Source organism: Marmota monax, unplaced genomic scaffold (genome assembly GCF_021218885.2).
Source record: "Marmota monax isolate L192 unplaced genomic scaffold, Marmota_monax_Labrador192_F-V1.1 WCK01_AAM20220418_F8-fsc00112, whole genome shotgun sequence".
Classification (NCBI taxonomy): domain Eukaryota; kingdom Metazoa; phylum Chordata; class Mammalia; order Rodentia; family Sciuridae; genus Marmota; species Marmota monax.
Window position 1 is genome coordinate 1,458,717 of NW_026692073.1, and position 24,300 is coordinate 1,483,016.

At 40.1% G+C, this 24,300-nt stretch overlaps 1 protein-coding gene across 1 annotated transcript; it reads right to left on the reverse strand.

The window, feature by feature from the left end:
* Positions 1–1,538: 1,538 nt before the first annotated feature.
* Naaa (N-acylethanolamine acid amidase) lies at positions 1,539–23,886 on the reverse strand. Its single transcript, XM_046458763.2, has 11 exons — positions 23,614–23,886; positions 22,964–23,128; positions 20,198–20,324; positions 16,582–16,672; positions 14,253–14,329; positions 9,799–9,971; positions 9,208–9,270; positions 8,442–8,508; positions 7,806–7,834; positions 2,987–3,064; positions 1,539–2,354 (listed from the first exon to the last, which is right to left on the reverse strand). Exons 1-10 carry the CDS (start codon positions 23,826–23,828, stop codon positions 2,989–2,991), a joined length of 1,083 nt encoding a protein of 360 aa, XP_046314719.1. The 5' UTR covers positions 23,829–23,886; the 3' UTR covers positions 1,539–2,354; positions 2,987–2,988.
* Positions 23,887–24,300: the final 414 nt, after the last annotated feature.

Here is a 24,300-nt window from a genome sequence, read left to right on the forward strand (position 1 = left end):
ACCTTGGTTCAACTTATATTTTTTGATCTTATTATGGGGCAAAAGCAATACACATTCAGGAAAAAAAAAGACTTCAAATTTTGAATTTTGATGTATGATTCTCACCTGCTTCCCATCTCCAGTAAGCTATGTCTCCCAGTCAGTCACACAATCATGAGGAAGAAGCAATGTATTGTGTATTGTGTTGTTTCCTGTGATGGCTGAAAGGTGGCTGTATTAAATGCAATTTTTACTTAGAATATTTTCAACTTATGATTTTTTTTTCTTTGGATGTCACCCCATTCTAAGTTGAGGAGCACCTCAGATATTGTAACAAGAGCACCTCACATATTGTAACAAAAGCACCTCACATATTGTAACCCATTCTAAGTTGAGGAGCAAGCTGGACAAAGAATACTAAATTGAGAAAGCATGACAAGGCACAGGGGCTCAGAATAGGGGAATTAACTGGGTGGGGAAGTTAATAGGAAGGTAAGTGTTAGTTTAATAAGGTTTGTTTGTACAGAATTATCTTGCTTCTACTGCCTGTCCTTCATAAGATTGTTGCCTTCCTCCTGAGATAGGGAGGACATCTTCCACACAGGGTTTTCTCTCCTGCTTTCAAGGAAGAAAAGGGGAGGGTCAGAGCAACCTTCTATCTGCTGGTTTTTCAAGTGCCTTTAGCTCAAAATAACCCTTATCCTAAAATGGCATAATTTGAGTGATGTGTTCTGAACTCTTTCAACATACTTGGAGTTCAGGAGAAGAGAGAATGTAGGAGAGCAAGTCTTAGATAACTGACAATTAACCAAAACTGAATAATAAAAGGCATAATTTGAAATTTGTATACCACAACAAATTCCTAACAGGCTAAATAAAATCCAGTCTATATCCAGACATATGATAGTCAAACCACACAATACAAAGGACAGACATCTGAAAAGCAACCAGAGATTGCTCTCCTGCTGGGAAATCCTCAATAGCATGGCCTTGCCTGGTTAAAATTAGGGTTTTCTCCAAATTTCCATCCAAAGATTATAATATATTTTCAAGAAAACAGGAATGGAATGAAATAAATTAGTGGAAATTTCTAGTCTCAATGACAGTGTGATATATCTGGCATGAGTAAACTATCTCTGATATTTGATTTAAAGAAAGCCTTGTATGATGGAAATTGAATAACACTATCCAAGAAGAACCATGACTATTCCAGGCCACTGGATAGGTGTGCCATGCAGAGGGGTAGAGGTCCTCTGTGACCAGGTAACACTTCCTTCTAGACATTTATCTTCCTTCATTTGGCTAAAACACTAAACAAGAATATCCAGTCAAAATTCCTCTGTTCATGATTTTAATCTTCTGTGACTTCATCCTCAAAGAAGTTTCTTTCATGTACATGGTGGGGGGGGAATGGGGGGAGTCAAATTCTACAAAACAGCTGTTCACTCCCTTAAATCCTGAAACTTGTAAACAACATCACAACTAGGAGAGCTGCTTCTCAGAACAGCTGTTTAGATCCCTTTGACCCCAGGGGTAAGAAAGCACAGAGGACACAACACTTGGTATCTTGAAAAACAGTTTTATTCTCCTTGCCAACATCTCTTTCAATATTTTATTAACAAATAATAAGTAACTATTAAAAATGACTTGATTTCATACTCCCCTCAAAAAGTGGTAAGAAATTATTTAGAAAAAAAGAAGGTCCACTGGTTGAAGTAAAAAACATTAGAAATATAAAAAGTATTCTGGCATAATTTTTAATTAAAGAAAGTGAAATGAAGAATACTAAAAAAAAAAAAATAAAAAATAAAAAGTGAGAATCCCATCACATGGAAATATACAACCAAAGGTCCCATGAACACACCTTCAAATAGGCTCTATTCAAAATAGAGCTCTCCATTTTTTTTTTTAGAAGAAATCCTTCTGCCTGTGTGTGTGTGTGTGTGTGTGTGTGGTATTAGAGATAGAATCTGGGCCCTCATGCATGTACAGTTCTACAACTGACCTATTTAAGCCTTAGAAGAAATTTTTAACTGGGCTCTTCTAAAAGCACTTCATAATGAACAAAGAGGTATTTCTAGCTGACTTCTTTAGGGGATAAGCAGAGGTATGATAACAGAATCATGAGAAGCTGGGAGTAAAGCCAGAGTAGAAGCTTAAAAAAAAAAATCAAGATGACGAGGAAGGGAAGAGAATGCAAAACAATGCTATTACCCATTCCATCAAAATGCCACCGAAGTGACGCCTGACCCCCATTTCATAAGGTTGAAAAGTATAATGAGGAAGGAGTCTGTATTGTTCATAAAATAATAAAATACTTCCACTTTGTCCTTTTTTAAGTGCAGCTCTTCAAGAATTTCATTTTTTAAAAAAATCTGTAACAGAAGAAAAAAATAAATGCATTTAATTCAAACAGTGATTTTGAACATTCCCAAGATAAAACAGTGACCAAAACATCAGGCCAGGTTTACAAACTCCAGATGATTCTTGCAATTAGAATGGCACTGTCCTGGTTTGATTTCAGGGGTAGCAGGAGGGAGACTCTTGCTTTCTCCTTAATGTCCTTCTCCTTACCTATGGACTCACCAGTACCTGGAATAAATTCTGGAAGTGTCCTTTGCCTTCAGAATCTGTCTTCCAATGCTATGGAAGGTGCTGTGCCTCACTATTATTCTGGGGACACATTAGTCTTCCCAGATATGTACTCCTCTGTGTGTGTGAAGAGATAATACCTTGTCCTGAGAACAGGGTATATTTATAGGTAAAGAGGCACAGGGCACTGGAAGATTTCAGTTTCATTCAATTCAAACAATTCAAAATAAAATACCCAATGATGTCAATCATATGCCAAATGCTTGTCAGAAAATACTATGTACATATAACTCTTAAGTATCACCATCTTTCGTGAGAAATACCAGCACATACCCACCTCTCATCCCACCCCAATATCAACAAGCTATGACAATTCTTTCAAAGCATGGACAAATTCACTCTTCAGCTTACTCACGTTCAGCTCAAGTTTCTGATGCTCGTTTTGTACTTTTCTGGGTTGGCAGCACTCATTACTGTAGTATAAACTGTATAGCTGAAATAACAAGAGGAATTTTTATATAGACATCATTTCCTCTAATATTCTAAAGACAGGGAAAAAATATCAAGCCCTTCCCTAACACTGAGATCTGGGACAAGAATACAAATAGAGGTTCATATATGTCAGAATGTTTTAAAATGTATAAATCAAAAGGTCAAAATGTTCTTTCCTCTTTCTTTGACCACACTGTGGAAGACCAAGATGAATGTAAAATTCTCAGATTCATTAAAGCTCCATTGCTATGGCAGTGAGAGCCAGCCAGCCTTTGGCCCTGACCCTGGCTCTTTCTTACCCCACAAGGGGACTTTCTTGCACATATATGACACCTCAGACATCTAAGCTTCATTCATATCCCCCAGTAAGCAGCCATTTCTTGGCCCCTATAAGGACAGGGTGTCCACAATGGCTGCTCACCACCATCAGGAGACAGCTTCCAGGAAAGAGGATACCTGGACCCCGGAAATGGGCTTGGGGCTTTTCAGGAAATCCTGGGGCAGATTCTGGATGGACACCTGACCCAGCATATTCCTTATATGGGAGGATCACATCCAGAGGATGGCCAGAGTACAGCCTCAAAATCTCAGGGATCAAGGTAGATGCCCCTCTTGCCCAGAACTAAGGGGAAAAAAGTACAATGTCATTTATTCCACATTCTGCAAAGCAAGAGAACAACACAAACACATGTGCACCCATGCTAAGGCCCATTCCTTCACTCCCTTCCTCCATTGCTTGTGTTAGAGAGCAGCTGGGGCACATGGTCAAAGCAACTGGAACTGGGTTGTTCAGGAACAGGCAGAATTAGAGGCACTGAGCACCACAGCTGAATTACACAGCCAGCTGAAGACAGCACTGTGAGCATGCTTAAAGCTTGACTAAGGGTATCAGGGGTCCTCTGAACAGGACTTCAGATGCTTGCTTACTTTAGTCATAGGTCTATTCTCTATCACTTCCCTACCACTACCCTCAGGATGGAGCTTCATCCCTAGTCCTTTTTTATTTTTTCAAATTTTGAGACAAGGTACCACTAAATTGCACAGGCTGGCCTTGAACTTGCAAACCTCCCGCCTCAGACAGAGTAGCTGAGATTTCAGGTGTGCACCACGACACCCAGGTCTCCCTCTCTATATTAATGCTTTCTCTGCTGATGGCCACAGAGAACATTCTGTTGCCAGCAGGCTTAACTTTTGAGTACGACACAAGGGGGCAACATAGAGCTAATCTGGTATGTTCTGACATTTCTACTGACCTCACACACTCAACAAGCCCAGATGGGGTTAATCATTACATGAAAAGGGCCTGACAGTTAGAATGCTGCGTTCATTCTGGTTCAGTGAGGACTGTCATTTAAATTTAAATTTAAATTTAAATTGCCTCTTGGGTTTTTGATTACACAATAGAGAAAAATGTTACTCAGTAAGCCACTTATAACTTCTAACAATTTTATTTTGACAAACATTTCAGAAACGATTTAAATAGAGCCTGTAACTCAGTAACCCTACTTCTGGGAATTCAGCCAATGGAAATAATTCAAAAAATCCAAAAGTAGCGGGTGTGTGAGATACATATATGTTTATTTTAGTTTTAATGGAGGAAAAACTAGTAAGTGGAGAAAGATTAATTTCATTATAATGTATACAATTAGCCATCATGCAGCATTTAAAAATATGAGGGATATTCAAAGCATAGAAATTGCTTTCTTTTATTAAAATAAATATACTAAATGCTTAATTATAAAACTAATTTAAAATAAAGTAATCATTTATGTAATTACTTTCAAAAACTGTAAGCACACTAAGATAGTTTTTAACCCCTATTTTGTAATGCTGGGAGTCCAACCCAGGGTCTCTCACATGCTGGGCAAGCGTTCTACCACTGAACTATATCCCCATCCCTTTTAATTTTTTGAGACAGGGTCTCCCTAAGTTGCCGAGGTTGGCCTCAAAATCCTTGGCTCAAAGGATTCTCCTGTCTCAGCCTCCCTAGCATCTAGGGCTACATGCATGTACACCATGCCCAGTTTTTTGTTTTTTTTTAAAAGAGACAGAGAGAGAGAGAGAGAGAATGTTTTTAATATTTATTTTCAGTTTTCGGTGGACATAACATCTTTATTTTATTTTTATGTGGTGTTGAGGATTGAACCCAGCGCCGCACGCATGCCAGGTGAGCACGTTACCATTTGAGCCACATCCCTAGCCCCAAGCCGAGTTTTTAAACCCTATTTTTAAAATGAATATTAGAAGGGCAAAATTATATCCTAGTGGGAGGGAAACAGCCAATAAAGTGTTAGAGCTGGCTCCTACAGGCTAGTGAGAGCAACTGTCAAATATATAGGTAATTCATGAACCAATTGAAAGCTTCAAATCAGCCATGGTGAAAGTACAGGATGAGCATCCAAAATCCAAAATATAAAATGCTTTGAAATCCAAAACATTTTGAGCACTACGTCGGCCCTCAAAAAGTTTTGGATTTTGGAATGTTTCATATTTTCAGATTAGAAATGTTCCACTGGTCAAGTCCATGCAAATATTTCAAAACAGAAAACACTTGAAATCTGAAACACTTTTGGTCCCAGGCATGTTGAATAAGGGATACTTTATCTGTATTTACAATAGGAAATTGACAGATGCTAAAAATCAGGGAAATTATTTGTTTTTCTCCCCTACCCCAAAGAACTAATTTATAAACAGATCATTGGGGGTATTGGGGGTGGTTCTTTATCCAAATAGCTTATTTGTTAGAATATTTATTTTTAAAATGAGGAGTTTCTGGGTGTGTTGGCACTTGCCTGTAATCCTAGTGACTGGGGAAGGTGAGGCTATAGGATCCCAGTTTAAGGCCAGCCTCAGCTACTTAGCAAGAGTCTCAAATTAAAAAATAAAGACAGACTTGGGTTATAGCTCAGTGGTAAAGTGCCATTGGGTTCAATCCCCAGTACCAAAAAATTTTAAAAATTTAAGAATAAAAAGAAATTAAAGGAAAGGCCAGGCACTGTGGCGCATGCCTGTAATCCCAGCAGCTCAGGAGACTGAGGCAGGAGGATCATAAGTTCGAAGACAATCTCAGCAACTTAGTGAGGCCCTAAGCAACTTAGTGAGACCTTTTCTCAAAATAAAAAATAAAAAGGGTTGGGGATGTGGCTCAGTGGTTAAGAGCCACTGGGTTCAATCCCTGGTACCAAAAAATAAACAAATAAATAAATAATAAAAATAAATTAAAGGGTTAAGAAACTATATGTTCTTATAGTTTTTAAAATAGTTACATAAGTAATGACTATATTTTTAAAATTAGTTTTGTAATAACTCATTACTATATTTATTTAAATAGTCTATGCTTTGAATAGCCTTCAAAATTTTAAATGGCTACATAATGTTGGTAGAATACTGATTAATTTGTTTTCTATGTTGGCTATTAGAAAATTATGAAATAAATTCTTGTCAATCTTTGTATCAGGCCATACTCAATGAAAAGACTTCCAAAGAGGTATTTTGGAGATAGATTTCTATTATGGTGCAAAATAACAGTTTTGAGAATATCTTTATACTCAGGATTCTTAAAAGCACCCAGATACAAATGCAAAGAAAAAAAATCTATAGGGTATTTGATTGTTTTGTTTGTTTTGTTTTGTTTTGCAATAGTGGGGATTAAACCCAGGGCCTCACATGTGCTAAGCAAGTGCCCTTCCATATTGCTAAATTGTCCAGGCTGGTCTCAAACTTGGGATCCTCTTGCCTCAGCCTCCTTAGTATCTGGGATTACAGATACGTGCCACAACACCTGGCTTCTACTGGATGTTTAAAGTTTTACTTGTTATTTCTTGAAGAATACAGTTTGATATTATTGCTGTGGAGAAAGCAGAGATGAGAAAGTAGGAAATGCTGTTTGGAGTTTATTGAAGTAAAGGAAGGAGATAACTATCTTTGCTTGCAGGTACTTCCTCATTTATTTTAATAAGTTCAGTTCTGCCCCACTAAGCATAAGAAGGTGCCTGCATTCCTAAAGAGGTAGTCTTGGGTGTGAATAAGGCAGTTAGGGGTGAGTCCCCTTCCTCAGTGTTCCCCTAATGGGGATGATAAGGAGGGGGTTGATGGCCTATTCAGCTTTGCAGTGGTGGTGACAATGGACCTTCACAGTTTCCCCCAACAGATTTGGTGCAGCTGCCTCTCAAATTGAGCTAAGAGCTAATCGTGGCCTAGAGCTTTGCCCAAAAAGTGTGAATAAAATCCTGAACTATAGTCCAGAGAAACCACAGCTCACACAATGCTACCCTCAAGGGTGCAGGCTAAAGGAACTATTCTTACTAAATTGGGTGTGGAATGAGGAACAACATGGGGGTGGAGGTAGTGGAAACTTCCAGGAAGATAAAGAACACCAAAGGTGCTAAAAATCTAGTTCTAACAAAGTGATGTTAAGGAGCTCATCGCCAGTGAAAACTGCCCACAGCTAACAGACTGAATCAGGGTGAAGATGTCACTGCCTTCCTCTTTCTCCATCTTCTGTCCTCCTCACCTTTAGTTTTCGGCATGAATTTCTCACCTGACTTGTGGTGTATTTGTTTATCTACCCCACTCCCCACGCAGAATGTTAGTCCCCTGAGAGTGGAGACCGTTCTGTCCAGTGCTGAACTGACAACACCTATGGTGTCTGATCCCAGGAGCCCTCACATGCCTGGGAAGCCACAGTGGGTGAGTGAAGTCACTGTTCTGAGATGACAGATGAACAGATGTGCTTAACTTACTTGTTATAAACTGGAACCACTGACAAAACCTGCACAGAAAAAAAAATTACAAAAACATGAAAAGGTAGAAGAAATACGTGTAGAATATCTATAGAAAAAATATAACCGTTTAACCCTTTAGTGTATCTCAAGGCTATAGTTATAAACCTTTTAATCCTTCTTCTTTTTTTTCTTTTAAACAATAAACATATATTACAACTATGTCTGTTTACTTTTAATGTGAATAAAAAACTTAGGTGAAGGTGGAATTTTAGCCTATACAGAAAAAAGCTCAATAAATGTCATGTAACTTTTTTTTTTTTAATTTTTTATTGTGGGTTGTTCAAAACATTACAAATTTCTTGACATATCATATTCCACACTTTGATTCAAGTGGGTTATGAACTCCCACCTTCACCCCATACACAGATTGCAGAATCACATCAGTTACACATCCATTGATTTACATATTGCCATACTAGTGTCTGTTGTGCTCCGCTGCCTTTCCCATCCTCCACCTCATGTAACTTTTTAAAAAGTTTTTAACTAGGTAGAACTGTTACTATAACTTTTTCATCTACTACATTTGTTTGATTTCAGAGAATTTCTTTTTTCACCAAACATCCTGGGTAAACTGGACATCAGGACACAACTTACCTTGAAAAGTGTCTCCAGGTTGAGGTTTTCTGGTCCTGTAGCATTAAGGGCTTTGATGGCAGGTGTTCTGCAAGGACAACCGTCAAAGGTCACTAGGTACTTTAGGAAACTCTGAATCCCATCAGCTGTTATTCTCTTTTACACATCCAGGGCTCTGTCTCATTATCTCCCCTATGTCAAAACAGACTGTGGCCCCCAAGCATATTAGCTGCGTTGGCTCACACCACCATGATGGGACTCATTCAGCTGTCGGTCCTGTTGGCTCCTGTGCTCAAGGAAGTTTCAGAATTAAATTTTTGCTACCAAATTTGGGATAGTAAAGGCAAGTGAAGTATACAGTCATCTGTTCTTTGCAGCCACAATGAGTGATAGAATTTTCACAATTAGAAGGGACAATAAAAACCCCAACTACACTGAAGTTCATGAGTCTGGCCTTGTCCTCATTTACTGATGGGTGAACAAAGATCCAAGAGGCCACACAAAGAGTTATTAGTGAGGTTGGTGGTGAGCTTCAGGGGTTCTAGCCATTAGGCCAGGGCCAACTTCATCCTTTCCAACCCCAGCAACTTCCAAAAGGCCCTCACCATGACTCTCCTCCACACACTGTACTCCCCACCCTGGTCAAGACACTGGTGAGGGGGGGAGTACGCTCTCTAGGAGGGGACAACACCTGTAGGTCTCTCCAGTCCCTGTGGTAGGAAAGGGATATTCTCTTGACCACAAAAAAAAAAAAACATGGCCAACCAGAAAGCATATGGAAGGCTACCTCCGGTCATCTCTCTTGGGTGCTGGCTTCCAGTGGTCATAATTTGTCTCAACTCGGAACCACCTACAACAGAGCACATCATCTTGTCTTATCCAAGGTTGTTGAGATATAATTATAGAAGAAATATTAAAAAATAAAAATACCTCAGTTTCACCAAATTAAAAAGAAAGATTTGATACAAAATGACCAGAGTCTTGAAATGGAAGGAGACCCTCAGGGTTATACAAAAGAACATACAAGAGGGAATGAGGGGAAAGGGAAAAATAATACAAGGGGGAGAAATGAAGGTCAATAGGGGGGGTAGAGAGAGAAGAAGGGTGGGGAGGGGAGGGGAGGGAGGAGGGGGGATAGTAGAGGATAGGAAAGGCAGCAGAACACAACAGACACTAGTATGGCAATATGTAAATCAATGGATGTGTAATTGATGTGATTCTGCAATCTGTATATGGGCTAAAAATGGGAGTTCATAACTCACTTGAAGCAAAGTGTGAAAGATGATATATCAAGAACTATGTAATGTTTTGAACAACCAACAATAAAAAAAAAAAAAAAAAAAAAAAAAAAATGACCAGAGTCTTTAATTCTACTCACTCTCCATTCAAAGGATCTAGAGGCCAAATGTCTTCTGGGCCACCTCTGTTCCTGGTGATGACTACTCCCTCCTGGGGGGATGTGCCACCAACGATGTAATAGACATCAGCAATGAGGGGAGTCTTGGCCAACTTGTAAACGGCTGCTTCAAAGTTTTCCGACTCACTCAGTGTCTGAACAAAAAGACAAACCAGCATAGGCAACATCATCCAAGGGAATGGTCCACCCCCAATGATGAACCAAAATGATCCAAAGCACTTTCACCTGATATATTGAGCCATAGAACTACTCTAACTTATCTTCCTGAGATGGAAGAAACCTCAGCTGCAGTGGGGGCCAAAATCAGCAAGAATTCCTCATGAAAGGACAAAACTGTTGCAGGTCCCACACCGGGTTAACCAAACACAAGCTAGGTGCTTTCCAGGCAGATCTCAGTCTCAACAGATGCCTTGTGTTTCTCCCTTCATTTGTTCTTTCAAGGGCACTTCTTGAGTACCTACTGGTGGCTAGGCACTGTGCAGGAGCCAGGCTGGAGCAGTGTATATGAGTGACCTGGTTCTTTTTCTTCCCAAATTTCCAAGGAAGACAGAAAAGTCAACCAGGCAATGGGGACACAGAATAGTAAGTGTTAGCACTGGAGAAGGCAAAGTGGCAGAAGTCATAGCAGGGGGCCCATCCTCTCCCAGGGCAGTAGAAATGGCTTCCCATGGAAGCGTCACAGGAGCTGAACTCAATTATGAAAGTGGTGGTTGCAGAAAGAGGACAGGGAGTGGGGTAGAAAGTTCTAGTTCAATGGATTTATTAGCAAAGGCTTGAGATAAAAGAATACATATGAATGGAGAGCTTAACTGCTGTTCTGACACCCCTGAGGGTCCATGAAGACTTCCAAAGTTCTATGGCATGGGCAGTCAAGGGAATCTTTCAAAATCCTCAGCTTCCATGGGTGCTCCTTCTGAGCTGATCTGCTCAGGAACATTCTACAGTAGAAGGCCTGTTCTTTCTACCTGCACCTTCATAATTAACTTTTTGAGAGTAGTACATTTTAGGCTAACTCATCTTGAATATTGTCAAGACACACTGTTAAGGGTTTGGGTGGGGATAGGGTCAAATAAAAGAACAATTCAAAGTCGGGTGTGGTGGCAGTTCCGGAGACTAAGACAGGACAGGAGAATCACAAGTTCAAAGCCAGCCTCAGCAATGGCAAGGTGCTAACAACTCAGTGAGACGCTATCTCTAAATAAAATACAAAATAGGGCTACGGATGTGGCTCAGTGGTTGAGTGCCCCAAGTTCAATCCCCGGTACCAGAAATAAAATAAAATAAAAAGAATAATTCAAAATATTGGTATCTGCAAATGTTCCATCCTTCAGCACCCATAAATCATAAACCTCATGGCAGGATTTTGTAGATTATTCCTTGTCTTATACGTACTGCTGTGAGGGGTATTTTGATTTCCATTGGTTTGTTCTGAACTCAGAAAAATGACAAAGTGAGGTAGTTGGAGTGATGGGATATTTGTTTGATTATATCAAACACCCAACTATATCATCACCCAACTATTATTAAACAATGAGTTGCTTCTTACAGAGAGCTCTGTGTGAACAATGCAAAAGAACATCAATAAGAAATAGTGAAGGCATATTTAGTGACTTATTTCACTCAAGTGACAAAGTCAGAGAAAACAAGTGCCTTATCTATTTCAGGAAATGGAAGAAATGGGGAATCTATTTCAGGAAATGGAGGAAATAGGTTTGGATATGAAGTATCCCCCAAAGGCTCGTGTGTTGAAGGTGTGGTCCACAATGAAAGTGTTCAGAGGCGAGGATTTGGGGAAGTGGTTGAATTATAAAGGCTCTGACTTGTTTTTGTTGGGTATTTTGGTTCAGCAATGAAAAACTGACTAAAACAGAAATGAACTCCGAGAAGTGGGGTTGGTGCTGTTTCTATACCTGGCCTTTGGAATGGAGAGGCATTTGGAAAAGTTTGGCAATACAGGCTAGAGAAGCCCTAGAATATTGTAAGCTGAGCTTAATGAACAATTCTGGTGTGAGTTCAGAAGATCAGAAGTCTGAAATAAATGCAGAGAGTAAAGACTGTAGTCACAAGGTTTCAGATGAGAATGAGAACTTTGTTGAGAATTGAGCTAGAGGCCATTTTTATTACATCCCGGCAAAGAACTTTTCTCATTTTGTACATGCTGTGAGATTTTGTATGAACTGAATTTAAAGGTGATGGACTAATTAATCTGTTGGAGGAAATTTCAAGGCAACACAGCATCCAGGCAGTGGCTTTTAGCCAGGTATAAAGTCTGAATCAGAAGCAAGAAGCGGAACAGAAAGATTTGAAAAAAAATTTAGCTTGACCAAAAAAGCACATGTAAAATTGGGGCCCAGGGAGTTGTGGTTGCTGGAGATATTAGCACAATTAAGCTTAAGCCATGCAATAGGCATAGAGACAACAGAAAAGATGCCTTGCTTTGAAGACATCTCAACAACTGGCCAGACCCCCACCCATAGTAGACTCAAGGGTGTAAAAGTAAAATCTCATGTGAAATACTTTGCTTTGAGAAGAAAGCACAGAGGATGCCCTCCTCTTTTAGGACTGCCTATGTATGATGTTGTTTCCCCAGAATTCATTTCACCATGCTCAGTCATCCAAGCACTTAGAGGCCACTGTAGCTGTGGTCCATGAAAGCCTGGCTATTGCTCTTGCTGACAGCAAACGTTGGCATTTTCCACTTAATTCTGGTTTTGTGGGAATGCAGAATACAAGAGTTACAGAACTATGGAGGCTTCCATGGATATTTCAAAGGAAGGCCGGGGTGAGAGGGTGGGGGGTATCAGGCATCATGTGCCAGGCCCTGAGAGGGTGATACATGAAAGTATAAGAGTGAACATCCATTGCTGGTGGGACTGAAAATTGGTGCAACCACTCTGGAAAGCAGTATGGAGATTCCTCAGAAAACTTGGAATGGAATCACCATTTGACCCAGTTATTCCACTCCTGAGCATATACCTAAAGGACTTAAAATCAGCATACTATAATGACATGGTCACAACAATGTTTGTAACAGCCCAATTCACAATAGCTAAACTGTGGAACCAACCTAGGTGCCCTTCAACAGATGAATCAATAAAGAAAAATGTGATTATATATATATATATATATATATATATATATATATATATATATATATATATACATACACAAAATATTACTCAGCCATAAAGAAGAATGAAATTATGGCATTTGCCAGGAAATGGATGGAACTGGAGACTATCATGCTAAGTGAAATAAGCCAATCCCCCAAAAAACCAAAGGCCAAATGTTTTCTCTGTTATGCGGATGCTAACACACAATAAGGGGGGCTGGAAGGGAAGAAGAGAAGTTCATTTGTGATGAATGCATAGTTTTACAGCATCTTTAGGGAGTGCTCCTGCAACAAGTTGAAGAGAAATGCGAGAGGTCAAGGAGAGGCAGGCAGTGGGCAGATGATTTAGAGCAAAGTGAGAAAAGGTCAGAAAGGTAAAGCTGGACAGGGCCAGATCCTGATACCAGAGATGTGCTCCCTAAAGTGGGCTTTCTATAGTCAAAATAAAGTTTATATGGCCTGGAAGCTACTCATTTAATAGACTTGTATAAAGCATATGTTCCTTTAATGGTATGTGAAGCTAAATTCTAATGCATTTGATTCATTAATTCAGATATTTGTAAAGGAGATTCTAAAAGGAGTGTATATATCTATACCCACAGAAGAACCTAAATTAATCTCTTATATTGTGCAAAATTCTAGCCTATGATAAAGATTCTCTCCTGAACAAACTCTAGCTGGGCTCCTCTGAGTCCTCTTGTACTTGCCCTAACTTTGACCGATCAAGAAGTACAAACACTAGCCATTTTGTACAAGGCTGTATCCCTAAGATGACCCTCTCTGCTGGCCTGAGAACACTCAAGGTCATCAAAAGAATTCATTCCAGCCAACATCTGAAAATAGTACTCTATCTCCCAGCCTTAGTGGGAGGATAGGAGCTCAACTTCCATAAGTCCAGTTAGCAAACTCAGATGGGTTTCACATGGGCAACCCCTCCTTTCCACTCAGAATTTTTCCCTTCCCTGACTCTACTAAGCCTCCATTCAACTCCTTTTCTACTCCCTCATTCTTCCTTTAAAATAGCCAACCACCTCTGCTCAAATCCAAGTCCTTATTCTAATTGTAGTATATTACTGATTAAAATCTCTAATTGCTACTTTAATTAGGGCCTGGCTTTGTTTACCTTTGATACTTATTATTGAAAGGTTTAAGTGCAGTTTGCAAACATTTAAGTTCTGATTCTTTTCAGCACCTTTTTACATTAAAAGCAGTATCTCTAAGTGACATAGAACATCGCAACAAGAACACAGTGGTCTAGAAGATGAAGTTAGTGTGAGGTGGGCTCAACAATAAATATACTCACAGTGCGGATAAGCCAGCTGACTGGAGAGTATCTCTCAAAAAGGGCAGCGATCATATTCTCCCACCACCAGCCTTTATCTGCCGAGGTGAAGAAGAAACAATAAGTTTGTTACTCAAACACCATGAAAATGTTTTTTTTCTTAAATTTTGTTAATTTCTACCAGGAGTGGTAGTGTACACCTGACATTCCAACTACTCTGGGGTATCAGGATTACTAGTTTAAGGCTAGCCTGGGTAACTTAGAGACCCTGTCTCAGAACAAAAAACAAAAAGGACTCAGGGTGTAGACCAGTGGCAAAGCGTCCCTGAGTTCAATTCCCAATACTGCAACAACAACAACAATTTTTGTTTTGTTTTGTTTTGTTTCATTCCCATTTTACAAGCTGATGGAAGAGAAAGGCTGGCTGAGAAAAAGTGATGTACTGGTACGCAGTTTTCAAAAATTAAGTCTGAATTTCATAGTGACATAAGAACATCATATACATATGCCTATGTGTGTACACATACATACAATAAACATAGATGTTCTTCTAGTGAGTAAAAATATGCAGATAGTCTCTCAAGTGTTGAAAGTAGAATTTTTGGTACCTGGATACAAGGATAATTATGGCAAAAGAAAACACTGTATTAATTATCCCAGGCAAAATTAAATCATGTATCTTTTAAGGAAAGCGGCTCAGTAAATATTGGGAAGAATGTATAGAACTTTTATCTTTATAACATATATCTCTAAGAACTTTAAGTTTGATTTGGGCTTACATTTTTTAAAAAACATACATATTTTCAGTCATTCCCCAAATTATTTTCCTTTAAAAGTCTCTGTAGGGTATTTATTTTTAAAAAATCATGCAAGAAATAAGCAGTGGAAGCAAAAGAAAAAAATTGACAAATTAGACTTCATAAAAACTTAATAATTTTGTGCACTAAAAGATAATAACAGAGTGAAAATAATAGAGTGGGAGGGAATATTTACATATAGATATCTGATAAGTAGTTAATAGCCAGAACATATAGAGAACTCAACAATAATAATCAAAAACAAAAACACCTCAATTCAAAATTGGGCAAAGGGCCACACCTGTAATCCCAGTGACTGGGATTATAGGTGGGCAGACAGAAGGTGTAGTGTCAGAGCAGACTTCAGGAAGAGAAAGAAGGCCAGTGAGGTGCAGGCAGAGGAAGGGCAAGGGAGAGAGGAATACAACAAGGTGCAGGAGGTGATCAAGTAGGGTTCTGGGGTGAGAATCAGGACCTTGAGTTTGTTTTAAGTGAAATGAAAAATCCACTGCAGAGTTTTTTGGGGGTGACATTTAAAATTTTGTATTGTTATTTTAATTGATGAATAATAATTGTATTTATGTATAGAGTACAATGTGGGGTTTTTTTGTTTGTTTGTTTATTTGTTTTTGGTACCAGAGATTGAACCCAGGGGCACTCAACCACTGAGTCACATCCCCAGCTCTTTTTGTGTTTTATTTAGAGACAGGGTCTTTCTGAATTGCTTAGGACCTGCTAAATTGCTGAGGCTGGCTTTGAACTCATGGTCCTCCTGCCTCAGCCTCCCGAGGTGCTGGGATTACAGGCTTGTGCCACCTGTGTGGCTACCATGTGATGTTTTAATACCTGCACACATGGTGAAATGAGCCAATTAGGCTAATTAGCATATCCATCACCTCATATCCTTATTATTTCTTTGTGGTGAGACTGTTTAAAATCTACTCTTAGCCATTTTGAAATATACAGTACATTATTATTAGCCATAGACACCAGGTGACCCCAGATCACCAGAATTTATTCCTCGTAGGTGAGACTCTGTACCCTTTGACCAACATTTCTCCTTTCCCCATCCCTACTTCCAGCCTCTGGTAACCACCATTCTCCTTTCTTCTGTAAGTTCAATGTTCTTCTAGTGAGTAAAAATATGCAGATATTCTCTCTGTTTTAGATTCCACATGTAAGTGAAATCATGTGTCTTCCTGAGTTACAGTGGGTTTTAAACAGAGTGACCACGTGATCGTTCTAGTGCTAGGGAGAGAGAGATTTACAGGAAGGCGAGGGTAGCAGCTTCTGTAGAACTGGCTGGGGATCCCCTGGAGGGGCCTCCCCTGGCTGTCCTGCACTCTCCCTGTCCTCCTGTTCTGCTTTTTTTGTAGTGCTTACCACTCCCTGAGATCATCTTCATTGCTTCCAAGCCTACCGTCCCTCTCCTGTCACTAGGATGAAGGTCCCTATCATGTGGTAGATGTTCTCCCACATATTCTGTTGAGCAAAGGAAATACCTGGCTAGAACTGAACAGGGATAGGGTGGGAGATGCTCAGAGTTTGATTACCTCGTTCATCACCAGAAACTGTAAACTTGTGTGGACTCTGACCAGTCCATAATCCTACGTAGCCAATAAAAGTGGTTCCTGTGAATGCAACCTGAAATCAAGAGACAAGGTATCATTTTACTGTTCCAACAAAACATACATTGAAATCAATTGTTTTGTCCCATAATTTCCTGGATTTTTTTTTCCTAACAGAATAAGACTCTAAAATAGCCTTCTAGAACAGGGGTTCTTAACCTTGGGGATCCATGAATAGAATTCAGTGGAACGATTGGATGGGAAAAAAGGTACATCTTTATTTTCACTAACCTCTAACTGAAAGTTAACTCCCTCTATCATGAATGCATATGACAAACCAAGCAGTGACAATGGTGTGGTGATTTTGTCCCCAGTAGAAATGGCAGCTATTTTCACATGCACCATGGTGGTTGTAGATAACTTGAAATGCTGCCTCCTTCAGTTGTCACTGCTCTGAAATTATGGTAGTTATTAAACTCACTGCTAAATCTTACTACTTAATGTGTTTAAACATATAATACTGAAATAACTGTATTTCAATATAACTGGGTTCTTTTATAATCCCATAAATCTTATTTTAGGAAATCCATGCACAAATAAGCCTCGTTCCAGACGTCAAAAATGGTGTTTGATTTAAAAACTTGTTTTGACTTGGTTACAAGAGATCAATCTCACACATTTGATAAGCTCTGTGAAGTCAGAGGAAACAAGTGGGACTGCTCACCAATAAGAATCACATTTAAATTTTAAATATTTAAAAAGTTATCTTACATATCTTTCATTTAACCCTTATGATCATCCTATGTGATATGAATCACCCCACTTTAAATTAAGCTCTGGTGATCAAAACATACCACTATAATACCCCAGGAAAAAAGTCAAGGTCTAGCAGTTATTTCCAATACCAGATTTTATTTTTCAAGGAAGTACTTTGAACAGTGCTTAGCTCATACTGTCCAAGGGTTAACTTGTATCTTTATATTTTGAGAAATAAATTGGGCCTAGGTTAATCTTTTTGTTTAGAAAGCTTAATCTTTAATTAACAACCTTTTTCACTGAATTATTTATCTTCACCTCCTCTGGCTGTAAACACAGGGTAAAGTAGCTAAATTACAAGTGGCCTTTGTTTTTTTTTTTTGGTACCAGGTATTGAACTCAGGGGAACTCGACCACTGAGCCACATCCCCAGCCCTATTTTATATATTTTGTATTTTATTTAGAGTCAGGGTCTCACTGAGTTGCTTGGCGCCTCGATATTGCTGAGGCTGGTTTTGACCTTTCAATCCTCCTGACTCAGCCTCTCGAGTTGCTGGGACTATCCAAGAGCCTTCTGTGACTTCCCCCATCTCCATTCACAGCCATGAAACGGGAGTAAGCTTATGTTACTACTAAAGGCCTTTTAATAATTATATGAAAAACAAAACATGTAAGTATACAGTCACTCCATTCACATGACACACTGGCCCTCACACTACTGTCACTCTTGAAGGGTTGAGAAATTAAAGTTCCTAAAAATCAAAATCACATTGTAGTTTCAAGTTATACATAATGTTGTAAGATATTTTATCAGGCAGCTCTGCAAATTGGCCTTTATTTCTAAATGTTTGTACTTCCCAATTGTCTTTGCCAAGTCAGTTAAAATGAAAAAAACCATTAGCAGGGTACTCTAATTTATATTTTAACTGAGGTTGAATTTTGGCCAAAAAAAAAGCCATTAGGAGTTGAAGACCTACACCTCATTTCCACCATGTGATTTGAGGCAGGTTAGTCTCTGTGAGGCCCAGCCCCCTTAAAATAAAAATGAAAATGTTGACTTGGGCCAACTTCACAAGGCTGCTCAGAGGTTCAAATGAGGTCCTATATAGAAAACTATTTTTAAAATCATGAACACTAAACACAAATGAGAAATGAATTGTTGTGTGGATTACCTATTCTTAATTTGGCAAAATAATTTATTGGCCACAAATTCTCTGCTAAAAATTAATACCCACGTGTACACTGACTAGATTCAGTAAGAATCTGAGAGTGAAGCCACCTCAGGGGACTGCTTCTCATGGGAGATCCAGGGCAAACAGAAACAAATGAAGTGACAATTGTTAGGGTAAGTTTTAGAGGAACAGTTGAAATAGTTTATTTTTATTGCATTTATTATTTTCTCTATTTATAAGAATATTTCTAGTCAGGCATGGTGGCACAGGCCTGTACCCCAGTGACTTGGGAGGCTGAGGCAGGAGGATAGCAAGTTCATGGCTAGTCTGGGGCAACTTAGCAAGACCCTGTTTCAAAATGAAATAAAAATGGGGAGTGATATAGGTCAAATTATATTGTTATATTGTACATTGTATGCATGTGTGATGATGTACCAACAAATCCCATCAGTATGTCAACTATAATGTATCAATAAAAAATGTGGGGGAAAAAATAAAGAAAGATCTGGGAAGCTCATGGTAAAGTGCTCGCCTCACATGCATGAGGCCATGGGCTCCATCCCCATGCAAAACACGCACACAAATGTTTGCTCATTGTAGAATAATGGAGAAAACATAAAGTTGTCAATTACAGTTATCCCTTCATTTAATGATAACTTAATATTTTTAATTTCCTGCATTTATGTTAGAACTTGCTCCTGTGCAAAATTGTTTTTGAAGTACATCTTCAGCTAGATTTGAAATTGTTAATTGTAGCAAAGTGAAGGAATAAAATTGGGAAAGGAGAAAATTTCATCTTAAATTTTTCTGAGAAAAAGTTTACCTTTGTAAAAGCAGATGACTAAATGAGTTTTTAGTAAACAAGCTTTTAGTATTTCTGAATCCATCCCTAAGCACAAAGAGAACGCAGTCCTTGTCCCAAAAGACAAAAATCTGTCTTTTGTATGTTGTATTATTTCATAGGAATGATATCCTTTGTATGTTCAATTAACATTGATAAATGCTCAATTTTTACAGTCATGTGACAATAGTATCTATTAGATTATGTTTTTAAAGAAACCATGCTGAAAATAAAATAAGTATAATTTTTTTAATGATTATATACAAGAGTGATGTGGGCAAATTATACTTGAAAGGTGAAAGTCCATTCATTATTTGGCCACTATTTATCAAGCACCTTCCACATGATTTAATCTTAAGAACTATTTCAATAAAGCAGTTATTAACCTCTCTGGGTCTCTGAGTCTGCAAAACAGGTATGAGTAAATCATAGAGGAAATGACCCAAGCAGGATTCAAATCCAGGATTATCAGACCCCAAGCTGGGTGTTCCTAGCCATTACAATACTCGGCCCCTTACCTATTCCAGAAGCAGCCTGAGAAAGCAGAGGAAAGAGCTGATTTAGCCTAATAGATGGACAACTTATCATACCCCAAAAGAGACTTCCCTAAGGGAAAATGATTGACCTCCTCAAATCCAAGCTCAATAACAATAAATGACTCTTGTTCCTATATGCACAATTAATGTACATCTTTCTCCTGGTTTTGCTTCTCCAAAGGGTTTGATTTGTTTCTTATAGTGAGAATACACTTAGTATACCAGGCTCTCCAAATGACTGTTAACATGAGTTAGAAAGTGTTTTGGAATTCTATATCATACGGTATGGACCATACCTGCCCATTCTTTAAGAATTGCACATTCACCGTCAACTTGCGTAAGATATTTCCAAAAGCATAGTCCAGATTCCGACCGTGGTAAATGTGCCCCCTGGAGTCTTGAGCCACAATGCTGGTGCAGAATCTGAGAAAAGGGAAAAGTCCAACATGAATAAGTGAGACAAATAAGAACAAGGAAAAGGAGTTGCTTTTTTTTTAAACAAATCCTCGGGGCTGGGGTTGTAGCTCAGTGGTAAAGCGCTTGCCTAGTGTGTGTGAGGCAGTGGGTTGGATCCTCAGCATCACATAAAAATAAATTAATAAAATAAAGATATTGTGTCCATCTACAACTAAAAATCCTCAAAGTAAGAGTTTTTCTTCCTTATAGCTAACATACATGCCATAATCCTTGTATAAGAATATGGATTCACAATTCAAGCTGAAGAACACAACCAGACATAAGTCATCTGTGTTCATTCAGTGTTACTAGACCTGTGCTATTGGTACACAAGGATGGTGTTGCAAACATGCAGAAACGAACCATCTTGGGCTCATCTAGCCCTCTGAATGCTGACTCTTCCTCTGCTTGGCAGTATATATTCTATTTAACACTTTTTAAAAAATATTTATTTTTTAGTTATAGTTGGACACAATACCTTGATTTCATTTATTTATTTTTATGTGGTGCTGAGGATCGAAACCAGGGCCTCACACGTGCTAGGTGAGCACTCTACTGCTAAGCCCCAGCCCCAGCCCCTATTGAACCCTTTATTGCAAGCTAATCCAAGCTCACATCTCCTTTCCATGAATTCCTCAGAGCAAGTACAATGGCACTAAACCATTTGGTTCTATGAATGTTTTATTTTGTCCCCTTGGGAAAATGGTCAGCTTTTTAGGGGCTTGGTACTGTTCCTGTTCCACTCAGAGCTTGTTGCACAGAGCTACCAAGAGAAAAAGATCCTAAAAAACTCTTGGTTGGAGAGAATTATTTTGAGTAAAAGAGAAGGAGATTTGTTAAAACATCTCACTATCCATATTCTCTGATAATAGCTAGTACTTTTCTGTATTGCTGATTTCCTATAATGATTATACATTACTCTTATAAGTAGGAAAAAAACAAATGTTACTAAATTTTTTTTCTTTTCTTCTTCTTCTTCTTCTTCTTTTTTTTTTTTTTTTTTTTTTTTTTGGTGTATTTAGAAAGGAAACTTGGTGAGGTTTTAATTCCTTCCAGGGCTTCCAATCTTACCTGCAAAGGGTTTATAAGAGGAACGGGACTGATAAAATAGGGAAGTAACTAAAATAAAGGTTTCAGAATCTTTTCAAAAGTGATCTTTCAAAATTGTCAAACTAACCATTATTCCATCTCATTCCAAATACTCTACATGATGCACTACACGAGCACACGGGACAAGCGAGGAGATAGTTCTGCTTTGGAAGAGGCACTGCAGGGCCCTGGAGACTGGTGTGCTTTTTAGCAGCATCTTTGGAACATACCAGCCACCAGACTTCCAGCAAATTGTCCCCTCTGAGACTTGGTTTCTACATCACAAAACAGAAAATACCATCTTCCCAGTGGAGCTGTATTCATGAAGTGTCTGGAACCCAGTAGACTCCATAAGATGCAGCTAATATTTTGATACAAACAGCCTGACTTCGGAAATGAGAACAAAACATTTCCTTTTTTTAATGCGAGTGGAATATAGCATAATAGTGTCTTTTTTTGTAGATAATTTAATAAATACTTTAATCTGAGAACCAAAAGTTAGAAAGTTTTTACTAGAACTTTTGGCTTAATCTGCCTACAATAACTCCAAAAGAAGGTGGAAATTGTCAGTGATTTTTCATTGAGAATGCCATATGCCAGAAGAGAACAAAGTTGGAGGTAGGAGAGGGAGATGGTAAGATTAACTTAGTTTAACTTAAAAGCACTTTAATTTAGCAGACCTGTCTTATGTGTGTCTGAAAGCACTTTCCAGAAGAGGAAGGAAGGTAGTCCCCCTACTTCTTAACTTACCCTTTCTACTTGCTCTGGGAAGATACCAAGTGCAGTAAAGTTTTATTATCCCAAGAACTTTTTTTCCCTTTCATCTTAGGCAGCCAGAAGCTGTAAGGAGCTACCAAATGTTACTACATGAGGTGACAAAACAATGTCTTAAAGGCAGAACCCAAGCCAAACCTCTCAGTTTCAGGACCTGTTACTGAGTCCACTAACAGGAGTCCCTCTGCACTTTGCCTGGAATCAAGCACACACTCCATATTGCTTTCAGTGTTGATTCCACACTTTATTATGTCCAGTGCTCAGATCAAAGTTTGGCCTTATTAGATACAGCAAAGTTCCTTGTGACCCCAGCGTTGGAGGAAACAGACTCTGAAACAGTACTCTGGATCACCGGCCATGAAAAGAATAAATGCAGCCGGACAAGTGAGTGCAGGATGACCCACTACCTGGGTACAGCTGGACAGTTACAGAGGCATCTAGAGGGTCCAGAGGAGAATGGGATGTGTTTCAAAAACTCTCTGGAAAAGTATATTTTGAACAAAGTTTTGAAAATGGGGAGGAAAAAAAGGGGATTCGGGGACAGGGAAAGTTGAATCAGAAAAGTTGCTTTCATTCTAGAAGCTCATAATCTGCTGCTCAGATATCCCCAGAGGCAAAGAGGAAATGCGGCAGGTTTTGGGTAGTCGGTCACCATTCCCTTTTTATCTCACTGACACCACACCTCTCTGTGGCAGGAGTCTCTGGCAAGCTCAAGTTAATCTGCCCAAGAATTGGACACTCACGCGGAGTACTCGTAGGCCAGGTTGACCAGGAGACCGTCCGCCAGGCTGAGGTTCAGGAAGTCGCTGATGCCACGGATCTCGTCGGTGAAGGGTTGGGGAAGGAAGCTCTCCAGCTCCGTGATCACCTTTCCAATCAACGTGAGGGCCCACTTGGGGACTCTGTCTCTAGAAACGAAAAACCAGCGTCTGACCTGCTTAGAAGACAGATGGGTGCGGGGAGGCGGGTGTTAAGTGCCTCTGTTTCCCCACAGAGCTGACAGCTCTGGAGCCACAGAGCTCTATCAGCAGCGCCCTAGAGGGAAAAAGATCCCCGATGGGGCAGGCGTGGGGAGCCCCAAGGCCTGAAAAGAAGGCGGGATTGCGTCCCCTACTCAGTAACCGAGTGACAGCGCGCCACCCTGATCCGGAATGGGGTGCCACTGGTAACTTCAAAGTCAAACCAGCCGCGCCGGATAGTCCCGCCCGCCCCATGCTGCTCAGCGCCAGAGCAAAGCCTAGTCCTAGAGGAGGAGGAGAGGAAGACGTTGGAGACGGAGGGGAGGAGTATAATCTGGGTTGAAAGCTCAAAGGCAGCGAGCCTCTGGGCTTTTCCGCACTCGGACCCCAGCAACCCGTGTTCCCGCAGACAAGGTCCTGAGCCCGCGGCTCACCCGATGATTTGCACCACCGCCGCGCGCACCAAGTCCGGGTCATAGCGCCGCAGCACCGGCAGCCAGCGCAGCTCTGGGGCCGCGTCCAGGCTCACGTTGAAGAGCGGCGGCGCTGGACACGAGGCGGAGGCCCATGACCAGACCCCGGCTAGTGGCACCAGCAGCAGCAGCAGCAATGCCTGCGCGGGTTGCGCCCCACGGCCCGCCGCTGTCATGGTTCAGGATCTGCCTGCAGTAACTCGTCCCGCTGCAGTGGCTACTGGCGTCTGGGGAAGCCAAGGAGTAGCTGGAGAAGGAGGAGGAGCTGGGGCGGTGCCCAACGCCAGAGGCGGGTACTGCAAGCTGCCCGCCTGCTGGGGACAGGCCCAGACACCCAGCTGTGACACCCGCCGCCATCCCTGCTACTCATCTCCACCACCACCCGCCCTGGCTGTCAGTCCAGTCCTGACTCCCTCTTCAACGGGACGCTGAATGCAGCAGGCTACAGGCTTCTTATCGCTGCAGCCCGCCCCATCCCAACTATGTGGACTGAGGGAGTGTAAGCTGCAGCCTGCTAGGGAGGTTAAGATTTTCAGTAGCGAATGTGTATAGGGAAAGTCCTACTATGGTAGAAAAGAATCTGTTCTCCCCGCCTCATTTGCTTATTATTATTTTTTATTTTTTTGGTACTGGGGATTGAACTCAGGG

Coding starts and splice junctions, on each gene's coding strand:
- Naaa (XM_046458763.2), bottom strand. CDS start 23,828: ATGACAGCGGCGGGCCGTGGGGCGCAACCCGCGCAGGCATTGCTGCTG. Junction 20,325..22,963: donor CTGGCCTACGAGTACTCCGC/GTGAGTGTCCAA, acceptor CCCTTTTCTCAG/ATTCTGCACCAGCATTGTGG. Junction 3,065..7,805: donor GTGGTTCCAGTTTATAACAA/GTAAGTTAAGCA, acceptor TTGTTATTTCAG/CTATACAGTTTATACTACAG.